At 34.1% G+C, this 24,478-nt stretch overlaps 1 protein-coding gene across 1 annotated transcript in view; it reads left to right on the forward strand.

Annotated features, from left to right (window-relative positions):
* LOC136042528 (uncharacterized) overlaps nt 1–22,337 on the forward strand; it is a gene marked incomplete at its 3' end in the record, with an annotated part of 34,665 nt that extends 12,328 nt beyond the window's left edge. Inside the window, 3 exon segments of the mRNA XM_065727489.1 lie at nt 19,710–19,799; nt 20,569–20,640; nt 22,248–22,337. Coding sequence (XP_065583561.1) covers nt 19,710–19,799; nt 20,569–20,640; nt 22,248–22,337 — 252 coding nt within the window.
* Nucleotides 22,338–24,478: the final 2,141 nt, after the last annotated feature.

Below are 24,478 nucleotides of genomic sequence, written 5' to 3' on the forward strand. Positions count from 1 at the left end.
GCGTAGGAGAGGGCCTAGGTGCCCTCCAATTTTTTTGGTCACTTGAAAAGGGCACTAGAACTTTTCATTTCCGTTAGAATGACCCCTCTCGCAACATTCTAGGACAACTGGGTCGATACGATCACCCCTGGGGAAAAGAAAAAAATCAAAAAAAAAACAAAAAAAAAACAAAAAAAATAACAAATAAACACGCATCCGTTATCTGCCTTCTCTCAAAAAATACAAAATTCCACATTTTTGTAGATAGGAGCTTGAAACTTCTACAGTAGGGTTCTCTGATACGCTGAATATGATGGTATAATTTTCGTTAAGATTCTATGACTTTTAAGGGGTGTTTTCCCCTATTTTCTAAAATAAAAAAAATTTTCTCAGGCTTGTAACTTTTGATGCCTAAGACTAAACTTGATAAAACTTATATATTTAAAATCAGCATTAAAATTCAATTCTTTTGATGTAGCTATTGGTAGCGAAATTTAATTTTTTAGAGTTTTGGTTTCTATTGAGCCGGGTCGCTCCTTACTACAGTTCGTTACCACGAACTGTTTGATGCACAACAATACATTACTGTAGAAGAATATGTGAGACCCATGTTCCTGGTCGATCTATTTTGTTACTGAAAAATGACACTTTAACTTTTAATTTCCACAAGAATTTGCCTTCGTCTGATACTCTAACACCAACATTCTATAGTCCCAGTTAAGCCAAAATTTTCGTTTGGTCAGATAAAATGGCACAAGTCTGCTACATAGAACGGCCTACTTACTACCTGAGCTTTTCATGTCTGCAACAATTGAAGTTCTGAAGGGAAGTATGTCGTATTTTTATTTTTTTTTATTTATATGCTTATTTAAACAATATATTATCATTTTTTCCATGATTTTTAGCCTTTCGTGCCAATTTCGGCGAAGAATTTCGTTTTGAATTGGCCATTCCGCCTTGATTTTCCGCAATACAATCACTCAAGGGGAAAAAAAGGCAAACACATAAACAAACACCAGTGACCAGCCTTTTTGGAAAAAAAAGAGCAAAATCTTGTGTTTTTGTAAGAATTTGAAAGGTCTAAATTAGGGTTCTTGGATATAGCGAATTATTGGTCTTAATTGTGTTGCGAGAGCAACACTAAAAAAACTAGTTTATTTTATTTGATCAGAATTAAGGATCTGAAATTTAGGTACACGTCATACATATATTCATTTGTATAGTCAGTCGAAAGGTACATGTCCCGCCCATAGCCCACCAAAATACTATCGTGCTTCCCTAGTAGGGTAAGTGCCTCACATTGAGAATCATGGGCTTAGAGTTTGAACGTCTCTCAAGACGGGAAAAATTATAAACAGAAAAATATTTACTCTTTTATTACCATTGAGCAGTTTGGACTCAGCATAATGTTTTCCAACTTTAACAGTTATCAGGGACCATTATCTGCTCATTTTCAAAAGAACCAATAAAATAGAAATATGAAAGGGCAATTAAAAAGGGAGGTTAGCTTTTTAAGCTAGTACCACCACTTTAAACAAATGGTTTAGAAATTGAAAAAATTTCTCTGAGGTGATTTTTAACAGGAGAAAAACAAAGTGACAAAACTGGAGAAAAGTATAGACCCTGTAGCTTTACATTATGGTTTTAACATGCATTCAAAAAAAAAAAAAGACAAAAGCAGAGATACGACTCTCTTTCTTTGCCCTAAATTCAAAACAAGATTGTGCATCTTTTTTTGTAGACCCAAAATGAACATTAATATCATAATTCTCTTTTAAATTTGATTAAGTTTCGAATTCATGATTTTCTTAGTAATTAAAGTCTGGCAATATCAAATATAAAATAAAAATCCGTTGACAATATCAAAAGCGCCAAAAAAAATTATATCAGTAAAAATGAAGGTGTAGTTTCGCTTATTCCAAAAGGACCAACTTCAGAGGGGAGGGGCTACAAACCTCTTTGAAATTGTGAGAGTTGTACAATTTTTCAAATAATTGCGTTGCGAGAGCAACACTTTGGTTTCTGTCCCTTTTTTTTCCTATGCCGCTTATGTCGGCTTATTCCTGGTAACTGGTAAGGGTCTAACCTGAGCGGTTTTTACGGAAAGTGTGGACCTCAGGCCGGATTGATGAATATGGCATTACATTATGGAAAGCTTCGCAAAACTCTTGTCTGGGGCCAAAAAGGATGGTTTTTGCTTGTCCGCAAGCCAGAGCCTATGGGGTGCAAAGTGAAGTGGAGTTTTGTAGCCTATGTCAGAGAGGAGTTCCTGAAGTTGTGCAGCCAAGCTTTCGCTTCATCAAACCATGTTTCTGCTTTCGAGTGGAAAGCTCCCTTCTAGCAAGCAAGCAGGCAGGCACCACTTTCAAATTGAAGATGGATTAAAATCTATAAGTGTTAAATATATGCGGCAGTTACCCGGACCCAGAGCCAATATATCTTCTTTGAGTGATAAATAGAATAATTTACAGAAGCAAAACAGCGGCATTTCCCCACGCGTTCGAAAGTACTGCCATGATTTTGGGTGGGTTTATCATTTTTTTTTTCGGACTTGGGATTGAGGTAGAAAAATGTTATCAACTGTACCTCTTAAGCTTTGAAAGTTCTGTCATTGCTAAGGAAATTGGAGCTTATCCTTTGCTCCTTTATAAGTGGTGACGTTAGAAAGTTAGCCTACGGCAAAAAAAATCAACTTTTGAACTAAGACAGATAGAACTTTTTTTTGACGACAATCAATAGCTCTTGATGAGCTGATCCAAGTAAATTTCATCCATTTTTTGGTACAAAAATTCCATCATGAGATTTACCAGTTTGAAAGTTTCAAGGGGTTGACAACTTCAGTAGTAGGGTACACACTGAAACCAAAAATAAGCCGATACCAATTGTGAGACATGTAGGGGACTTGCAAGGAAAGGTTGGCTGTTTGCTCATAATCATGTTCAGCAGTGAGGGGTTTGGAAATTTCGCTATTTGGTGTACCTATTATTTGTTTCCAGTGTATTTGATGGTAAGACCGAGTTGGTTCCAGAGGTAAGACATGTAGGGGACTTGTAAGTAATAATCGACTGTTAGGCTACAATCATCTTTAGTGAAGAGAGGTTTTTAACTTTTCTAGTTGGTGTAGCCTACCCGTACTCTCTGTAACCTAGAATTAAGTGTTTACGCAGCGAATACAAATGATAACGTAAAACAACGAGGCAGTTTCCTAATAATTAATTGAGTGTCATCTATGGTATTTTGATCCTGAAAAGTTACGGATAGCTTTATAGTACCGACTAGATTATATAAGATATTGTTCCGAGTCTTGATCCGTCACGATGTCTACGATTGAAAAGGATCAAGTTCAACTGGATGCAAAGTAATTTTAGTCCCTTCTTTCGGTATTACCGATAGCTCGTGATGAGCTGGAAAAAACATGTCATAATAGTTTCTTAATAATTAATAGTGTCATTTATGGTATTTTGATCCTGAAAAGTTACAGATAGCACTATAATACAAACTGGGTTATATAAGATATTGTTCTAAGCTTTCACTCTTCACGATGTCTACGATTGAAAAGGATAAAGTTCAACTGGCTACAAAGTCAATTTAGTCATGTCTTTCGATATTCTTTTGTTATTGTTGTTTTTTCAACGCTGAGGAATAGCCTTTGATCATTTGATTACTGATCGCGTTCTTCTTTGAACATAACATTTTAAAAGCTCCGATAGGCTGACAACTTCAGCGTTTAACAAACAGCAAAGAAACAAAATCAAAGTGTTGCTCTCACAATACTTTATTCGGCGAAGCCGGAAAAAGGTTGCCGCAACACCTCACGTTGCTCAGGCAACGTAGGTCTAGTTTTATAAATATTGCCCTCACTTTTGGGGTTGCATTACCATTTCTTAACTTTTTAAGTGTTTTAATGTAAGTAATTTTTGACATATAATTCTTAAACTTCGAGAATGTTACGCATTAAGATTTCTCGTGAAAATTAGATTCTTTGCTGATTATACTCTTTCTGAAATTTCGTTGGTTACGCATCGCTCTGACGAATTATTTGAAATGTATATACTCATTTTTGGTTTTAAAGCTCTATTTGTACAAGTTTGTCTCCTTACCACTGGAACTGTATTGACTGTGATACCCCGGGGGCAAATACTCGGAACTTTTTTGCCTATTGGATAAAGCCAGCTATTTGGGAATTTCAATCAAATGCCAAACAGAGCACCTGAAGATACAGTGAATGTTGAATTAATTATGCGGCAGCATAATATATTTTATTATATATATATATATATATATATATATATATATATATATATATATATATATATATATATATATATATATATATATATATTATATCTATATATATAAAAATAAGTTGTCTGTGTGTGTGTGTGTCGAGTGACGTCATGTTTGTGTGTCGACTGACGTCATGTTTGTCGACTGACGTCATTATAAGGATTGAGCTGTATGCGTCATGAAGTTGTTTGTCGACTGACGTCATGTTTGTCAACTGATGAAATTACATACCGGGACACCGGAATATGAATGACGACCGGGAACCTCAAAGAGAAATTACAGACTGGGACACCCAGACACAAATCACGACCGGGACACAGGGAATATAAATGACGACTGGACATAGGGACACAACTACAACGGGGACGCCGGGGGCAGAGGCGGGATATATAAATGATGACTGGGACACAGGGATTGTTCGAATAGAAATTACAGACCGGGACACAAATGACGACCGGGACACCGGGACACAGGGAATATAAATGACGACCGGGACACTCAAAGAGAAATTACAAACTGGGATACCGGGACACAAATGACGACAGGGACACAGGGAATATAAATGACGACCGGGACACAGGGACACATCATCAGAATAATGAGGTATAGATCTGAATACGGATTGTTTTTCCCATGGACAATTATATGTTGCATGTTCAAGAGTCAGTAAACCTGACAATCTATTTATATGCACAGACAATGGAACAGTGAAGAATGTTGTATATTCGCATTTTTTACGTAGTTAAAATATATATATATATATATATATATATATATATATATATATATATATATATATATATATATATATATATATATATATATATATATATATATATATATATATATATATATATATATATATATATATATTTATATATATATATATATTTATATTCTCCTTCTGTCTCTTTTTTTTTTGTGTGTGTGTGTTTGTGCTGTAGCATTAGTGATTTCTCTTTTCATGATATATATATATATATATATATATATATATATATATATATATATTCACAGGTGAGACACAAGGACACAACTACAATGGCGCGTAACTAATTAGGTGCGTAACGACTTCCGCGCGCGGGGGGGCTTGGGGGGGGGGGCGCGAAGCGCCCCACCAACTAGGTGTTTGGATGGCACGAAGCAATACCCAAACAGCTAGTATATATATATATATATATATATATATATATATATATATATATATATATATATATATATATATATATATATATATATAATAGCATAATATATTTTTTCATAATCTACACGAACTTTCAATTGTCTATTGAACCCTCCCCAAAGCATCTAGAGTCATTTTTTCAACATTGTGATACTGAAAAAAAACACATGGAGGCATTAAGCTAGTGTCTAAGCAAAAAATATACTTTCGAGATATGCTGCGCCTCCCCTCCCATATACCCACATCAAGATATAAAATTAACAGATAAGCTTGCACATGGAATATTGAGGCTTAAGGGAGTCTAAAAGGAATCAACTGAGGACCATGCAGTTTGGAAATAACTGTCTACTATAAACATTTAATTTGTATAGACTGCTTGTATGTTTAAGGACGAAATGCCGATGGATTCCCTTATAGCATCTAAGAATAGGAGAATGTGTAAACAGTGTCCTTTGGACTAAAAACGATTGACTGTCTCTGAATCTTTGCTCAGTTTACAGGGATGATAGTATAACTCAATCTTCACTGACAGACTACGATTTATATAACTGGACAGTATCGTTCAGAGTGGAGAATAATAATCATGTGCCAATACCATTAAATTACTGCGTACTTTCTCAAAAAGTTATTTGCCAAATCTTCAAGGTTTGGTAATCATTCCAAGTGGTGAACAATAAGGTTTGGCAAACTTGCAAATATGCATCCAGGACGATCATTCTACCTAGTGTAGAAAACCACAATTTCGAAGGTTTTTCCTCTAGTTCTTTCAATTTTTTAAATTCATAGGCAGTACCATAGGTAGTTCTGATTGCGTCAAGCCTCATCTGGTTCAGCATTTTGCTGAAAAAGCCACCGTACGTACACGGAACTCCGTGTGTTTACTTGCACGCCTTCATAGTGTTTTTGTCAACTCGTATATTATCTCGTTATCATCCAAGGCCAAACCTATCGGAACCCTCCGTTCTTACTATTATAAGCATTGTAAATACCTTGTTAATCCCTGAGCTTGGGGCTAAAATTCCAAAGTAATCACAAATTATGGACCTACAGATCCTCTTACCGCCGTTATTGTAAGACAAATTAAGTTTAAAAATTTGCTTGATCCGAACCATGGTTTTCAGGTGTTATTTTCTAAAAGTATAATTTATGTTTTCTGTGTAAAATTTGCTTTATTTTTCATTATATTTGTTTTTTCTCTTTTTTCTTCCTTATATATTAATACTCCATTTTAGTGTTGTTAGAAACAGGAAATAAAATTCATTCATTCCTTTTTTTCAGTGTTGCCACATTAAACCTTGAAAATAAATCTGCAAAACAAGTTTGTTAAATTTGACAATGCTTTGTGTCCGTGAAAACTTAATCATTAGTAGTTTGCTGATTTCCCAAGACAGCTACACCTTCAAACAAAAGCCAAACGTCCTTAATCTATTTGGTGCCATAGGTTTTTAGCCCTTTTTTTGCTTACTTTTCACACACGTTTCTTTTATTTTAATTTAGCTCCAATTACTACCAAAAAGTGCATTGATCTGTTCGGAAATGTCTTTTATTTAAAATCAAATATCCGATTTGTCCTAATTTTCTATGATATGGTTGTAAAAGTTTTCACTTAACCAGCCTGCAGAATGAAAATAGATTTTTTTTTCTACTCAAAGTGAGGAGTAAAATTAAAACTTAATCCAACATTATTCAAAATTTAGCGTTAAGAGTGAGTTGTAGAGCATGGGGAAACCCTTTCATATACTTAATAATTTCAGTTTATTTTAAGTTTTAAAAAACAAATCAACGCGCATATGTGATATTTCTTCTGACAAAAATATAAATTCCACATTTTTGCAGATAGGAGCTTGAAACCTCTACATAAGGGTTCTATGATATGCATAACCTGATGGTGTGACTTTTAGGGGCTGTTTCCCTCTTTTTTTTCAAAACTCGAACAAATTTCCTCAGGCTCATAGGGTTTGATGGGTAACATTAAACTTTATGAATCTTATATATTTGGAATCAGCTTAACAAGTTAATTCTTTTGATATATCTATTAATATCAAAATTCCAGTTTTTATGGTAATGGTATCTACCAAGTGACATAGCGATCGCAAATTCGGCCGGCCTGTCTGTCTGTCGCGGTTTTGCTACTTTAGGCACTTCCAGGTAAGCTAGGACGATGAAATTTGGCGGGCGTATCAGGAACTACATCAGATTAAATTAGAAATTGTCGTTGCCCAGATTTGGCCATCTGGGGGGGGGGGAGTGGGGTACGGTTAAATTGGAAAAATTAGAAAAAAATTAGCTATTTTTAACTTACGAACGAGTGATCAGATCTTAGTGAAATTTAATGTTTGGAAGGAAATTGTGTCTCAGAGCCCTTAAATTAAATTCTGACCGGATCTGGTGACATTGCGGGGAGTTGGGAGGGGGAAACCAAAAATCTTGAAAACGCTTAGAGTGGAGGGATTGGGATGAAACTTGGTGGAAAAAATAATCAAGTCCTATATACGTGATTGTCGTAACCAGAATAGATCCTCCTTCTTTTGGGGAGTTGGGGGGAGAGTTGAATTCTGAAAAATTAGAAAAAATGAGGTATTTTTAACTTACGAAGGAGTGATCGGATCTCAATGAAATTTGATGTTTGGAAGGATAGTGTGTCTAAGAGCTCTTTTTTAAATCCTGACAAGATCCAGTGACATTGTGGGGAGTTTGGGGGGGAGCCTAAAATCTTGGAAAATGCTTAGAGTGGAGGGATCGGGATGAAATTTGGTGGGGAAAATAAACACAAGTCCTAGATACGTGATTGACATAATCGGAACGGATCCGCACTCTTTGGGGGAATTTGGAGGGGGAGGGTTAAATCTTAATAAAATTTCATATTTAGAAGGACCTCGTAACTCAGATCTCTTATTTTAAATCGTGACCGGATCCAGTGGCATTGGGGGGTGGGACAAGAAATCTTAGAAAACACTTAAAGCGGAGAGATCAGGATGAAACTTGGTGGTAAGAATATGTACAAGTCCAAGATATGTGACAGAAATAACCAGATCGTATTTTCTCTCTTTGGTAGATTTAGGGGGGGGGGGTAATTCGGAAAAATTAGAAAAAAATGACGTATTTGTAACTAACGAATGAGTAATCACATCATAATGAAAGTTGATATTTAGAAGAATTTAGTGCTTTAGAACTCTCACTTTAATTCCCAACCAGATTTGGTGACATTGGAGGGAGCTGGAGGGGGAAACTGGAATTCTTGGAAAACGCTTAGAGTGGGGAGATCGGGATGAAACTTGATGAGAAGAATGAGAACAAGCTATAAATACGTGATTGACATAATTGGAACGGATCCACTCTCTTTAGGGAAGCTGGAGGTTGTTAATTTGGAAAAATTTGAAAAATTGAGGTATTTTAACTTAAAAACAGGTGACCGGATCTTAATGAAATTTGATATTTAGAAGAAACTCATGTCTCCGAGCTCTTATTTTAAATCCCGACCAGATTTGTTGACATTGAAGGGAGTTGGAGGGGGAACCGGATGTCTTGGGAAACGCTCATAAGTGTCGTAGATGCATGATTGACGTAACCGGACTGGATCCGCTCTCTCTGGGGGAGTTAGGGGGTGGGGTTCGGTGCTTTGGCAAGTATTGTGCTTCCGGACGTGCTAGGACGATGAAAATTGGTAAGTGTGCTAGGGAGCTGCACAATTTGACTTGAAAAAGTCGTTTTTCCCAATTAGACCATCTTGGGGGCTGAAGGGAGAGGAAAAATTAGAGAAATTGAGGTATTTTTAACTTACGAGTAAGTGATCAGATCTTAATAAATTTTGATTTTTCAAAGGACCTCTTGACTGAGAGCTCTTATTTTAAATCCCGACCGGCATTAAGCCTCTGATTTTCCTTTTAAAGTAATATATTGTATCTTGGAATTTTGCCAGAGCTCAAACCATATGAGCTGAAAACTTCAGTCTGCAACTGCATGGCAGTTTGGGTTGAGCTGCTAACTCAGATATGGAGCAATCAGTAAGTTCCCAGTGACTGGACGAAAGGAACCATTATTAGGCTCTTCGAAAAAGACGATGCACTTGTTTGTGACACTACTACTACTACTACTAATAACTCACTGCAGCACCAAGCCGCCTGAGGCCAACACAGCTACGCACGCTCCTCCTCCAACCTAATCTATTTAAAGCCTCCCTCTTTACACCCTCCCAGGAAGTTCCCATTTCCTTTAAATCCTTATTTATGACATCCTCCCAACCCAGACAAGGACGACCTGCTTTCCGTGTAGCCCCAGACGGTTGGCCAAAAAGGACAATCTTCGGTAATCTGTCATCCTTCATCCGTAGAACGTGGCCTAGCCATCTCAACCTTTCTTTCATTATAGCCCCAGAAAGCGGGATTGAACCACACTTTTCGTACAACCTACTGTTTGAAATACGGTCAGTCAGCCGGGTACCCAGAACAATCCGTAGGCAATTTCTCTGGAAAACATCTAGTAAATTTTCATCTGCTTTTTGGAGTGTCCATGCTTCAGAGCCATATTTGACCACTGTCTGGAAAGGTATTAACATAATGTCAATACCTAGTAAACTTTTTTGTTTTATATTCACATTATAATACATTTCCCTATTTGTTTTTGTTTGTTTCCATGGGTGATCGAATCAAGTCAGTGGTCCTACAATATTAGAAGAAAGCTTATTCGAACGGAAATTAAACATTCTAGTACCCTTTTTAGTCACCGAAACAATTGGAGGGTAATTAGGCCACCTCCCCTGCCACTTTTTTCCCAAACTCGTCCGACGAAACTTTCGAGATAGCCATTTTGTTTATAATGGTTGATGCGCCAATAATCATACGTTTTGGTATAACATGACTCCCTACCCACAGCCCCAGAGGAAAGGTCTTTAACTTATAAAATTTGCCCACTGTTTACGCATAGTAATTAGTATTGGGATGCATGCATACGTTTTTGGTTGGGGGGGATTTTATTCTTTGGGTTTTTCCACGGGGGAATTTTCTGTTGGGAGTGAAGTTACCAGGCAGTGAACTTGTTAGGGAAAACTATATATTGCAGGAGTTTGCCAGAATTTATTAAACACTCTTTTTATATGTCTTGCTTTCTCATTTCCGTCTCAATTTTACGCACGGAGTGGTTAAGAGTAATTGTCCGGGGTAAATTTTCACTGAGATTTCTAGCCATTGATTCCATGGCCTTTTTCTACAATTAGTCATGACTTAATGCCCTCAACTATTCTATATTAATTCAAAGCCTTTTAATTCAAGTCAATTCAATTAAGAGCCCTGAGGAATATTATGGTGAATGTTAGAGTAATTTGATAGAAATGAGGGTTAAATATAAGCAATTACATGAAAAAATGGAATATGCTAAGAAGAAAATAGAGGAGTTAGAGGTTAAGCTTTCCTTTTAAGTCACATATATTTTTTGCGAATAGTTTTTGTGTCTCTCTCCCCTGTGAATTGTCTGTGTACCTATGGGCTTATGTACAAACAGGTAGGGAGGGGGGAGGGGGATAAGTTTGAAATGACTATGTCCTTGGTTGTCCAGTGTTTGGACAACCTACAGGTATCATGAAAACAGCCATTCATTATGTATCTGTGATGGAAAAAAATGAAGGACTTTTAAGTTGAGTACGATGACTTTTTAGCTGAGCACTAAATTAAGGTGAAAAGAGTTTAATTTAAATATAACCGTCGATATAATTTAAAAATTAATATTTAAATAAATTTCGAGATAGTTTAAAGTTTAAATATATTTTAAAATCCAAACCTAAGGTTTTACAAGTAGCAAAAGGAGTGTCGTGGCTCAATAATAACCAAAACTTTAAAAAGCAGAAAGTTTGATATCAAGAGATATATTAAAAGAATCAGCTTATTATCCTGGTTAAATAAATAAAAAGGGATCGATTCTTTTAGGCAAGAGAGGCCCGTATAACTGGAATCTGATAGTTTAGGCCTAAAAAATATCACCCAATTCTTGAATTTTTTTTTCCATATCCAAATTTTGTCTTCCTTTTTATTTGTTATAATTATTGTGTGGAAGACGCACATGTAAATATTTATGTGAAAAATATTTATATGAAGTGTTTTTCTTATCTTGTTCCTCTGTAACAAAGGTGACTAAACTTCGCTAAAAAGAAAGATGTTTTTTAAATTTATCTGAAATATGGTAAATAAACGTAGTAACCTGGGATCGAAGGGTCATCCATCTGTTACATCGGAAGAAGATAAGCAAATGAGAAAATTTTAAATTTAAGTCCATGCAAGTCTGAAATATCTATAATCTGTTTTTCATTGTGCAACTAAGAAGATGTTTCGTTATTTGTCTATCATTCTCATTTTTGAATGCTGCTTAAATGGTAAAGCCTTTTCCATGGAGGAAATTTTCCAACGTAAGGAATGTTTCAGTGGGGGGATGATGACTTTTCAGTATAAATTTTTGTTTTGTGAATATTTTAGGGTACTTGCATATTATACCGATTACACCCAAGAACTTCACATTCCTACTTCATAATATGCAGAATACTTTTAGCTAACACATGTAGAGCATGTAGCTCTGGCTTTACTTTATTTCCAAGTCCCCTATTGTGCAAATATATAGCCCAATTTGTATCTTTTTCATCTATTATCCTGATGCTCTCTCTTGTTTCAAACTGTTAACCAGTAATCAGCTGTAAAAATAAATAAAAGCTGAAAAAACAAGTTATGGTTGGGAGAAAGCATTGAAATTATTTAACTTGGGCTAAAAAGTTACGCATTAGGGGGTATGGGGGTAAATCATGACAGGTCTACATGCAAACTGTGATATATTCAATCATTTTGCATACTAAGAAGTAAGAATTGTTTTCTAACTTCACTTCTTGGGAGCAGTCGGTCTAATACGCAAGTACCTATTTCAAAATTCCTTTACGATTTTTTTTTACACTCCAATTATTTGTTACTTAAAAAGAAAACTAAAACTCAATTTTTCGTACGAACATTTTTATTAGAAATAAATATAAGTAACTTACGAATTAACTTACGTAACGAACTGCTATATTTGTATATTTTTATTACGTATATGGAAGGGTTCACCCTTTTGTCAATACCTTGCCTCTTCCCACTAAATCTTGATATTTGTCTCAATTCTTTAAGAATGACCCCTGAATCATAAAGGCTGTAGAATAAATGGCTGAAATTACTAAAAATACTTTAGCATAAAAAGCGAGGTATTAGGAGGAAGTGAAGCCCTCATATGCGTAATAATTTTGGTTCGTCTTAAGTTTTAAGATATAGATACCTCAATTTTTACGTTTTCCAAGATTTCTGGTTTCCCCCTCCAGCTTCCCCCAATGTCACTGGATCTTGTCGGGATTTAAAATGAGAGTTCTAAAGCACAAGATCCTTCTAAAGATCGAATTTCATTAAGATTGGATCACTCGTTCTTAAGTTACAAATACCTCATTTTTCTATTTTTTCCAAATTACCCCCCCCCCCCTCTCCCAATCCACCAAAGAGAGCAGATCCGGTCCGATTATTTTCATCACATATCTTGGACTTGTGTTTATTCTTCCCACCAAGTTTCATCCTGATTTCTCCAGTTTAAGCGTTTTCCAAGATTTCCGGCCCTCCCCCCTTAATGACACAGGATCCGGTCAGGATTCAAAACATGAGATCTGAGTTACGAGATCCTTCTAATTATGAAATTTCATTAAGATCTGATCACATCTTTGTAATTTAAAAACACCTCATTTTTTTACTTTTTTTAGAATTAGCTCTTCCCCCCCTCCCTAGCCCCAAAGGATAGGGGATCCATTCTAGTTGTGTCAATCACGTATCTGAGACTTGTGCTTATTTTTTCCGCCAAATTTTATCCCGATCCTTCCCCTCTAAGCGTTTTCCAAGATTTTAAGTCCCCCCTCAACTCCGCCCAATATTAACAGATCCAGTCAGAATTTAAATTAAGATCTCCAAGACACGATATCCTCCCAAAAATCAAATTTTATAAAGTTCTGATCACCTCTTCGTAAGTTAAAACTAGCTCATTTTTTCAAATTTTTCAGAATTAACCCTCCAACCCTTCAAATCCCCCAAAGAGAGTGAATCCATTTCAGTTATGCCAATCACGTATCTAGGACTTTTTATTATTTTTACCACCAAGTTTCATCCTGATCCTTCCACTCTAAGCGTTTTCCGATATTTTAGGTTCCCCCCTCCCCCCAACTCCCCGCAATGTCACCGAATCCAGTCAGAATTTGAAATAAAAGCGCTGAGAGACGATATCCTGCCAATAACCAAATTTTACTAAGATCTGATCTCTATTTCATAAGTTAAAAATACCCTATTTTTGGCACAGACGTAAATTAAAAATACCTTCGGCGCATTTAAATATCATAAAAGTAATTGCTCGGCTAAAGTGCTATTCATTAGCTTCTGATAAAGAGATAGTTCAACATGTTGCTATATTTTCTTGTGCTTTATTGTGCCTTCTTGTGCTTGTGCCTTGGAGTGAAGTTAAATAATGGTAAGCTTTTAAAAGCCCTATAATGACGAACTTTCGATATATATATATATATATATATATATATATATATATATATATATATATATATATATATATATATATATATATATATATATATATATATATATATATATATATATATATATATATATATATATATATATATATGTGTGTGTGTATATATATAGAGAGCTTTTCCTAGGGCTGGTGGTGCCATGGGAAAAATTATTTAAATCCCCCCCCCCTCCTGGCTAAAAAGAAACAGCCAAATCAACTGGATCAAATAGAAAAATTTGGTCAAATTGGCTAATTCAGTCATGACCCTCCTCCCACGATATGGTACTAGAGCAACTACACTGTTCACCTCCCCCATCTCTCTAGAAACGGCTATATATATATATATATATATATATATATATATATATATATATATATACTAGCTGTTGGGGTGGCGCTTCGCGCCACCCCAACACCTAGTTGGTGGGGGCGCTTCGCGCCCCCCCCAAGCCCCCCCGCGCGCGTAAGTCGTTACGCGCCATAATAGTTACGCGCCATTGTAGTTGTGTCCCTATGTCCCACCTGTGAATATAGATAGATATATATATATGGTTTTAACTACGTAAAACTTGCGAATATACAACATTCTTTGCTGTCCCATTGTCTTTGCATATAAATAGATTGTCAGGTTTACCGACTCTTGAACATGCAACATATAATGGTCCATGGGAAAACAATCTGTATTCAGATCTATACCTCATGATTCTAATGATTGCCCTTGAGCTTTGTTGATGGTGATTGCTAATCGACCATTCCCTGTCCCGGTGTCCCGGTCGTCATTTACATCCCCCTGTTTCCCCCGGTGTCCCCGTTGTAGTTGTGTCCCTGTGTCCCGGTCGTCATTTATATTCCCTGTGTCCCCGGTGTCCCGGTCTGTATATACATTCGTTTTTTAGTTTTGTTTTTCTCCTTTATTTTTTTCCTTTTTTTTTCTTTTTTAGCTTATTTAGATTTTTAGATTTTTTAGTTTTTTTTATTAGTTTTTAGTTTTTTTTTCTTTTTAGTTTTTTTGTCCCGGTCGTCATTTATATCCCCCTGTTTCCCCCGGTGTCCCCGTTGTAGTTGTGTCCCTGTGTCCCGGTTGTTATTTATATTCCCTGTGTCCCGGTCGTCATTTGTATCCCGGTGTACCGGTCTGTATATACATTCGTTTTTTAGTTTTGTTTTTCTCCTTTATTTTTTTCCTTTTTTTTTCTTTTTTAGTTTATTTAGATTTTTAGATTTTTTAGTTTTTTTATTAGTTTTTAGTTTTTTTTTCTTTTTAGTTTTTTTGTAGTTTTTACCTTCTTTTTAGTTTTGTTAATTTTTTTTTTACTTGTGTCCTGGTCGTCATTTATACTCCCTGTGTCCCGGTGCTTTGTTGATTGCTAATCGAACATTCCTTTTGTCCTGGTCGCTTTCTCTTTGAGTGTCGTCATTTATTTTTTTCTTTTTTAGTTCTTTTAGTTTTTACCTTTTTTAGTTTTTTTTTAGTTTTTAGTTTTTTTAGTTTTTTACCTTTTTTTAGTTTTTTTAGTTTTTTTAGTTTTTTAGCTTTTTTATTTTTTTTATTAGTTTTTAGTTTTTTTGTAGTTTTTGCCTTTTTTTAGTTTTTTTAGTTTTTTAGCTTTTTTATTAGTTTTTAGTTTTTTTTGTAGTTTTTGCCTTTTTTTAGTTTTTTCAGTTTTGACGTCACCTGATCCAGTTTTTTCAGGTGACGTCACCTGATCCACGATCCACAGATCCACAGACAACTTATTTTAATATATATAGATAGTTTTTTTTTTTTTACTTATGTCCTGGTCGTCATTTATACTCCCTGTGTCCCGGTGCTTTGTTGATTGCTAATCGAACATTCCTTTTGTCCTGGTCGCTTTCTCTTTGAGTGTCGTCATTTATTAGTTTTTTCCTTTTTTTTTTTTAGTTTTTTATTGGTTTTTACCTTTATTTTAGCTTATTTTTCAGTTTTTTCCTTTTTTTTAGTTGTTTTTTATTTTTTATTTTTTTTAGTTTTTTACCTTTTTTTAGTTTTTTTAGTTTTTTTAGTTTTTTAGCTTTTTTACTTTTTTTATTAGTTTTTAGTTTTTTTTTGTAGTTTTTGCCTTTTTTTAGTTTTTTCTGTTTTTTTTTAGTTTTTTATTGGTTTTTACCTTTATAGTTTTTTTTAGTTTTTTAGCTTTTTTATTTTTTTTATTAGTTTTTAGTTTTTTTTTTGTAGTTTTTGCCTTTTTTTAGTTTTTTCAGTTTTGACGTCACCTAATCCAGTTTTTTCAGGTGACGTCACCTGATCCATCCATCCATCCATCCACAGACAGACAACTTATTTTTATATATATAGATATATATATATATATATATATATATATATATATATATATATATATATATATATAAATATATATATATATATATATATATATATATATATATATATATATATATATATACATATATATATATATATATATATATATATATATATATATATATATATATATATATATATATATATATATATATATATATATATATATATATATATATATATATCATCTTCAAAATAACATACCTTCTAAATCTTCTTAATCTGTTAGGTGTCATACGTTTTTAATTTGTATTTTACTGATCATTCAACTTTTTTTTTTTCCATCTCCAGTATAATCAACAACTGAATACCAGTATATATAGATTTTTTTCTTTAAGAATATCATCCCTTAATTTTTCATAATTCTTATTTATACATTAGTTTGTTTTTAATTAACCAACTCAAACAATCAGATCTCATTTTCACTGTCCCTTAGTACTTCAACGCTGTTATAATATATAGGAAACATTTTTTAAGGAATATTATTTCTAGAAAAGGCTGAAAAATCTTATCTCTTTAGTAAGCCTAGATTTACAGGTTAGACTGAGGTTATTTTGTTTTATGTTACATTAAACAATAAGGAGTTTCTTATTAATTAGCAGCTAGAATTAAGAGGAACTGCCAAAGCAAGGATCTTTTCTAGGGAGCTCTTGGGAGCTTTTCTAGGCAGTTCTTTTTCTAGGGAGTCACGATTTGAGACTTGTTCTAATCCAGTGAACAAGTGAGAACTCACTAAAAAAAATTCATTCAAAGCCTTGATGTAAATTTCCTTCTTTAATCTTGCGTGAAAGTAACTCTCTAAAAATAATCCAGGGAATAATCAGGAAGTCTATTATCTTATGAATGAACCGAAAAGTTATTTATTTTTTCCTATAATTATGCTAGTTAATTATATTATTTTAGTAACTCTACTGATGACGATCACTGCATATGTGAGCGAAATATCTGGACTTTTACACTTGTTCTTTTCACTGTCTAAAAAAATGGGTTTATCCCTATTTGAAAATTTATTGGTTCGTCAATTTTGAACATCGAAGATAGCTCCCCGCTAATCTGAATTTGAGCCGGTGTATGCTGGTAGTATACTTCGATAAGTTTGACTATCTTGCCTGGTACTGCATCCTCTGTCATGGCCTTCCAGATTTTGTCCCTTAGAACAGAATCAAAAGCAAAAATAAAATCAAAGATTAAAGACACTGTCGGTTTCCAGTGTTTTGCCCTGTGTTCAAGGGTTTGTCTTAAGACGAATAGTTGGTCGATTGTTCCCATGCCTGGGCCGAATCCTGCTTGACCGGGCCTTGTCTTCACGTTGCATTGAATACGAAAACTATTGTGAAACAACCCCATAGAACCTGGGGAGCAAGGGTTGTAAGCTATGCTCTGAAGGTATATAAGGTTCTTATGGAAAGGGCAGTCGAATAAACCTTATAGAGGAGGCTCGTTTGATTGGTAATTGAATGTTCTAGTTTCCTCTTAAGAGTCAAAAGTGATTGAGGAAAAATATGCCCCCCTCGACGCCTTTTATTCCCCAAACATATCTGGCCAACATTGTCAGATAACCATTTTGTTAAAAATAGTTCAAAAACAGACAAAAAGGCTTCCAAGTTGACCAAACCCATTAGAGCTCTGAGGCAGGGATTATAAGTTTAGCCAGAGGGGCATATTTGGTTTTTATGAAATGAGTGGTCGTATAAACTTTAGGAGCCCCATTGTAAAATTGAATGTTTTAATTCTCTTTTAAAAGTAAAAAGTGGTGGAGGGCAATTAGCCAGCTCTTCCCCCACTTAATGCTCTCTTTTCTCCAATCATAACTGACAGAAATTGTGAGATAGCAATTTGGCTGAAAATTCTCCAACGAATATATAAAAAAAGCATCCAGGTCTCGAAAGACATAATTATTTGGTTTTTTAATCTCCCGCAATTTAATTGTTCACTAGCTTTTCTCTATGAAAAACTCTATTTGCTAGTATCATTTCTAGATTCTTGTTTTCATCAGTTTTAAGCAACCTTACTTGCCCAACATAAAAGGAGCGCCATCTGCAACAGAAGATGGTGTATCATTGACGCATAATTAGATAGTTTTTTCAACTGAAAGTAAGAAGTAACATTAAAACTTAATGCAAACAGAAATTATTATGTACATGAGGGGGGTTTGTCCCTCCTCAACACCTCACACTACACTAAAGTTTCTTTTTCAGCATTTTTATAAAAAAAAACTTCGTATGGTTCAAATTAAACGAGAAGTAAGGAGCAATGTTAAAACTTAAAGTAAACAGAAATTATTACTTACATGAGCGGATTTACTCGCTCATGTAAAATAATTTTTTTTTTATTTTCTTCAAGATTAATTTAAAAATGAAAAATAGGGAATCTGAAAGGAAGCCTCTGGTGTATATAATTTAAAACCTCATTAGCTGGCCGAAGTTTTCCCTTTTTGAAGCAGCTTGCATATAAATGAGTACTCTACAAAATTTAGGTTTTTAACCCACCGTGAGCAATAAAAGTGAAATTTATTTTAATGGTGAGCTTCATTCATTATTAAGATCCAAAACAAAAGTTCACATTACTAAATAGGTATGTGCTCATGCTACAATATTAGGGCCTTAAATTATATTCTGTGTTATATCTTAAATATAAATAACAAAAAAAAAAGATATTAGTTAAAATACCAAATTATAATTATTTTTTGGTTTTTCGAAGGATGGATAAACAAACGAACTAGATCTAAGTTTGAACAAAAGTTTCCAGGTACATAGTCATAAGAAATAATATTACTGATAAATTAATGATTTCTTTACCTTCTTTTTTCTGTTTTGTTATCGCTGTGTACTCTTGTTGTATAAGGTGAAGCTACCAAATGCTTGCAGCTGAAGAAGTTGATACTATTACAAAGGTTTCATAGTTGGATAACTATTTCCAAATTGCCAAAAGCGAAAAAATAATTAAGAAATTCTATATCAGTATATAGGTTAAACCACAAAGGGATATCTATGCTATCTGGAAGCAACACAAAAAGTGAATACAGAATATTATGTACAAACTAACAATGGGGAAAGGATTATATTCAGTTAATAAAACTGAAATACAAAAAATAGTTTAAACCTAAAAAACGTATTTAAAGTAGAAAACTATTGATAAACATTAGGTGACCAAGATAATTAAAAATAACTCATGTATACATAATGAAAAAGAAAATACTTCTGTTAATCACGTTTTATCACTCGGTGGTCATACCATAATCTCAACATAAAAAGTATTGAAATTAGCTGACCAAATGTATTTGGCTGATCTTAACAATTTTTGAAAGTGAAAGCTTATCATATCTATAGATTAAAATGATTGTTTGATTTTCAGCTAAAGCTCAAGAAGCTCCCATTGAAGACGCCACCCCCTTAGAAAATGCCCCTGTTGAAGGAGATGAAGATGCTGCAGCCCGTTATCGGAGTAAGTTGTAAGACAAGAACTATTTAATTTTCTAATAATACCAACTTCTAATCTTGATACATAATAGCAAATTGGGAAATTGTTGTAACAAATTTGGCTAATTTCTAAAGACAAAATCTCCAGCAAACAATCGAAAAATGATAGATCTCAAAAACTATTTGAAAATTCAACTTTCATCAAGTTTGTCCAAAAAACGGAAAAAGATCCTCCCGAGCCATTACTGGTGCATTGGGGATCAAATTGAAATTTTAGTTGTTGGGAAAGACAGTTTGTCTTAGAAATAAAAATTTATAATTCCTAATTATTGGGTTTTTCTTTGAGAAGGGCTCTAGTCACAAGATTCTGTTTTCTTGTAAGGTCAGAGAATAAAGAATCTTTTGCCTAAAACTAACGGATAAAGATCTGTCTCAAATCGATAAGGATTTCTACAAATGGATCTTTATTGTTTATAATCTCTAAGCTGCCTTTTCTTAGCACCTTAAAAGCTTTTCGGACTTTCCTCTTTCCCTGAATCAAATTTGATATGCTGACCTCTTTAAATAATGTTTAAACAAAATTTGGCTGTTATAATGGTTTTATTTTATTGTCTCGTTTGGGATTGACTGAAATCTGTCAAGTTTTGCTAAGTTTGATTGATTTTTGTATTATATCAGACCCAAAGATAGCCCCTCTCCATGATTTATCTTCAGGTATAGTTGAAAACAGAGATTCTAAAATGTAACAAATGAGATGTGTTTCTCTATCAATAATGGAGTTGCTTCTGTTGTAGGCTATGGAGGCTATGGTGGCTATCGTCGTTCACATGGAGGCTACGGAGGCTATGGCAGGAAGAGGCGGAACGGTAACAAATTTTGATAAAAATTTTAGTTTGTTAATTGTTTAAAGCCCCCCCCCCCCCACATTCAATAATGTGAAAGGCTTGTCTTATTGTAGGAAAAAATAACAGATTTGCAATAATAATAATAAGTTAGCAGAATTAAACCCTTTATAAAAACACAAAAAGCTGAAACAGCTGGTGGTTCCTCGAACTAACCTTTCCAGAAACTAAAAAGAATAAAACTAAAGAAATGAGTATTTCTTTTCAATCTATTTGCAATGATAGCTACTACCTTTGGTAAGAGAATCGGTTGATTTTCTTTCACTGTTTCATGAATATTTATTGTTCCTTCATTTCAAACAAGGTCCAACCTTGTTACACACGTAAACAATAATCTCTTTACACTAAAATTTCAAAGTTATTTGAAGCTTTTAATTTATATTCAATGGTCATTATACTTCGTGTGCCCTTTATACAGGTTTCTGACAAATTTTAGCTTTAAGAGTAAGTAACTGAGGATGGGGCAGTCCCCGTTATATAAGAAATTATTCCCCGTAGTATTAAGCTCTAATATATATCCTTGCTTTCAATCATAAATTTTGTGTGTAAACAATGGGCAAATTGTACACCTTAAAGCCCTTTTCCAAAGAGCATGTGATTTTCATAGAATTTTCAGAGGGTTATTTATATCAGACTTTTCAGAAATGCTGACATATCTGGTTATATTTAAATTTTGACCAAATATCTTCTGGGAAAAATGGGATGTGGGAAGGGATTCACTTGCCCTCCACTTTTTTGGGTTATTTAAAGGGAAATTCAAAAACTTAAAACAAATTTTAGGAGAAAACCTTAAATTCCACTCGACTGAACACAAAGAAAAAATGGAAAAAACGCACATTCTTGATCTTTTTTCCGGCAAAAAAGATAAAAGAAACAACAAAATTTCTCCTTTTTTGTTGATAAGAGCTTTAGAACTCTATAGTAGGATTTTCTGATATTCTAAATTTTATAGTATGATATTCATAAGAACATTTAAATTTTGTTTATTTCCTTTTCTTTATAATCAAACTGATTGTTCAACGCTAATAGCTTCAGATGTGTAAAAATACACTTGAGGAATTTTGTATGTTTGGAATTACAATAAAAATATTGTAACTTTTTCACATTTTTTTTTTAGAGTTTTAGCTACTATTTGGTTTTCTTGCTTCATAGTAATAGTTTTTCACAACGAACAATTTGACTTGGTAACTAAATAAGATATTGCTATACTGAAAACAATAATGTCATATTTATTATTTCAAAAAAGGTAATAAGAGGCCAATTTTGAATTCAAAGACAAATCAATTAACATTTCAAATTTAATTTATTGGGGTCAAGCTATATTGTATAAGTTAGTCTTAGTATATTGAGAGACCGACAAGGAACCAAAATTGTAAATTACTTAAATCGCTACAAAGTATTTGCGTCTTTTGATAGCAATCAAATGTATTTACATTTATTTCTTTTGCTCGAATGCTAGTAAAACAGATAATTTTGGAATTTCTTCACTTTATTTGAATGGGCCTTATTCGTATTTTGTAAATGACAAAATTTAATGTCTTACTGAACTTGACTGATCCTTTGATTTTTAGCTGAATCTGAAGAAGCTTCCGTTGACCGTGCCATCCCCTTAGAAAATGTCCCTATTGAAGGAGATGAAGATGCTGCGGCCCGTTATCGAAGTAAGTTGTACACCAAGACTTATTTGTTTTGCAACAAGACTATCTCAAAACTTAAATCGAGTTTGCTCCAAACAAACGGATAAAGATCCTTTTTAAATCTATTAGATTTCTTCCAAGTGAATGTTGAACTGCTTCTAAGCTCCAAGGTGATTTTAATGAGCTCCTTGAAGTTGTCTCGAGCTTCAATGTTTCCCTGAATCAACTTTAATGTACTGATCTCTTTACATATTAAATACAAAAAACAAGTTTTTTTTAACGGAAAGTAAGGAGCGACATTAAAACTTAAAACGAACAGAAATTGCTTCGTATATGAAAGGGGCTGCTTCCTCATCAACACCCCGCCACTTTACGCTAAAGTGTGACTCTTTCTCTTAACTCTACTTTTTAAAACAGTAAAAAACTTAAGTGTAAAGATCGGGGAGTTGATGAGGAAGCAGCCCCTTTCATATACGAAGCAATTTCTGTTCGTTTAAAGTTTTAATGTTGCTCCTTACTTTCCGTTAAAAAAACTTGTTTTTTTTAATTTAATTTCTGAACGTTTTTTAATCAATGCATATTTTGATTTTGGCTCTCCGCAGATGAACAATTAAAACAAAATTTGCATATTTATTTTTTGGCTATTTGTCTTTCTCATAGTTTTGATCGAATTATTTTGAGAAAAAAGGACTGGGGGAGGAGGCCTAGTTGCCCTTCGATTTTTTGGTTACTTAAAAAGGCCACTAGAACTTTTAATTTTTTACGAATGTTCTTATTAGTAAAAGATATACGTAACTTCCAAATTAGCTTACGTAACGAACTTCTGTATTCTCATGTTTTTATTACGTACATGAAGGGGCTCACCTCCTCGTCAGTACCTCGTTCTTTACACTAAAGCTTAAATTTTGTCCCAATTTCTTAAGAATAACCCCTGAATCACAAAAGCCGTAGAATAAATAGTATGAAATTACTAAAAATACTTTAGCGCAAAGAACGAGGTATTACGAGGAGGTGAGCCCATCATATGCGTAATAATTTCTGTTCGTTTTAAGTTTTAATGCTTCTCCTTACTTCCAGCTAAAAAAACTTTTTCATACTTAATTTTTCATTGTTTTTTTTTTAATAATGCTTGAAAATCCTGCGCTCCCTTCATGAAACTTTTCTTCCCCCATGACAAATTCCTCGATGGTAAGTTCCTCCAACATATCCCACTCTTCTCAACCCCTTCCCCCAACCGAAAAATCCCCCTGAAAACGTCTGTACACTTCCTATTAACCATTACTATATGTAAGCACTGGTCAAAGTTTGTAACTTGTTGCCCCTCCCACGGGGACTGTGGGGGAGTAAGTCGTCCCCAAAGACATAGTTATAAGGTTTTTCGACTACGCTGAATAAAATAGCTATCTCAGAATTTTGATCCGTTGACTTTGGGAAAATAATTAGCGTTGGAGGGGGCCTAGGTGCCCTCCATTTTTTTGGTCCCTTAAGGGCACTATAACTTTTCATTTCCGTTGAAATGAGCCCTTTCGCAACATTCTAGGACCCCTTGGTCGATTCGATCACCCCTGAAAAAAAAAACCAAAAAAACAAAACAAAAACAAACAAAAAAATAAACACGCATCCGTGATCTGCCTTCTGGCAAAAAATACAAAATTCCACATTTTTGTAGATAGGAGCTTGAAACTTCTATAATAAGGTTATCTGATACGCTGAATCTGATGGTGTGATTTTCGTTAAGATTCTATGACTTTTAGGGGTTTCCCCCTATTTTCCATAATAAGGCAAATTTTCTCAGGCTCGTAACTTTTGATGGGTAAGATTAAACTTAGTGAAACTTATGTATCTAAATGAACATTGCAATGCAATTCCTTTGATGTAGCTATTGGTATCAAAATTTCATTTTTTAGTTTGGTTACTATTGAGCCGGGTCGCTCCTTACTACAGTTCGTTACCACGAACTGTTTGATTGAAAGTTCCAGTGTTTTCTTAAAGTAAAAAATAATTGGAATGCACGCTTATAATTTCAGAAAACAAACCCAATCCAAACATGGAGACAACTGTATTGTTAACGATGATTGAAAAGTACAGGAATTGTGTTTTGGGGGAAATCATCCCTCCCACCCAAATTCTTTAGGTCAAGGACTGTAAGTTAGGAAGTTTGCCCA

This window comes from Artemia franciscana, unplaced genomic scaffold (assembly GCF_032884065.1).
Source record: "Artemia franciscana unplaced genomic scaffold, ASM3288406v1 Scaffold_1417, whole genome shotgun sequence".
NCBI classification, from domain to species: Eukaryota; Metazoa; Arthropoda; class Branchiopoda; order Anostraca; family Artemiidae; genus Artemia; species Artemia franciscana.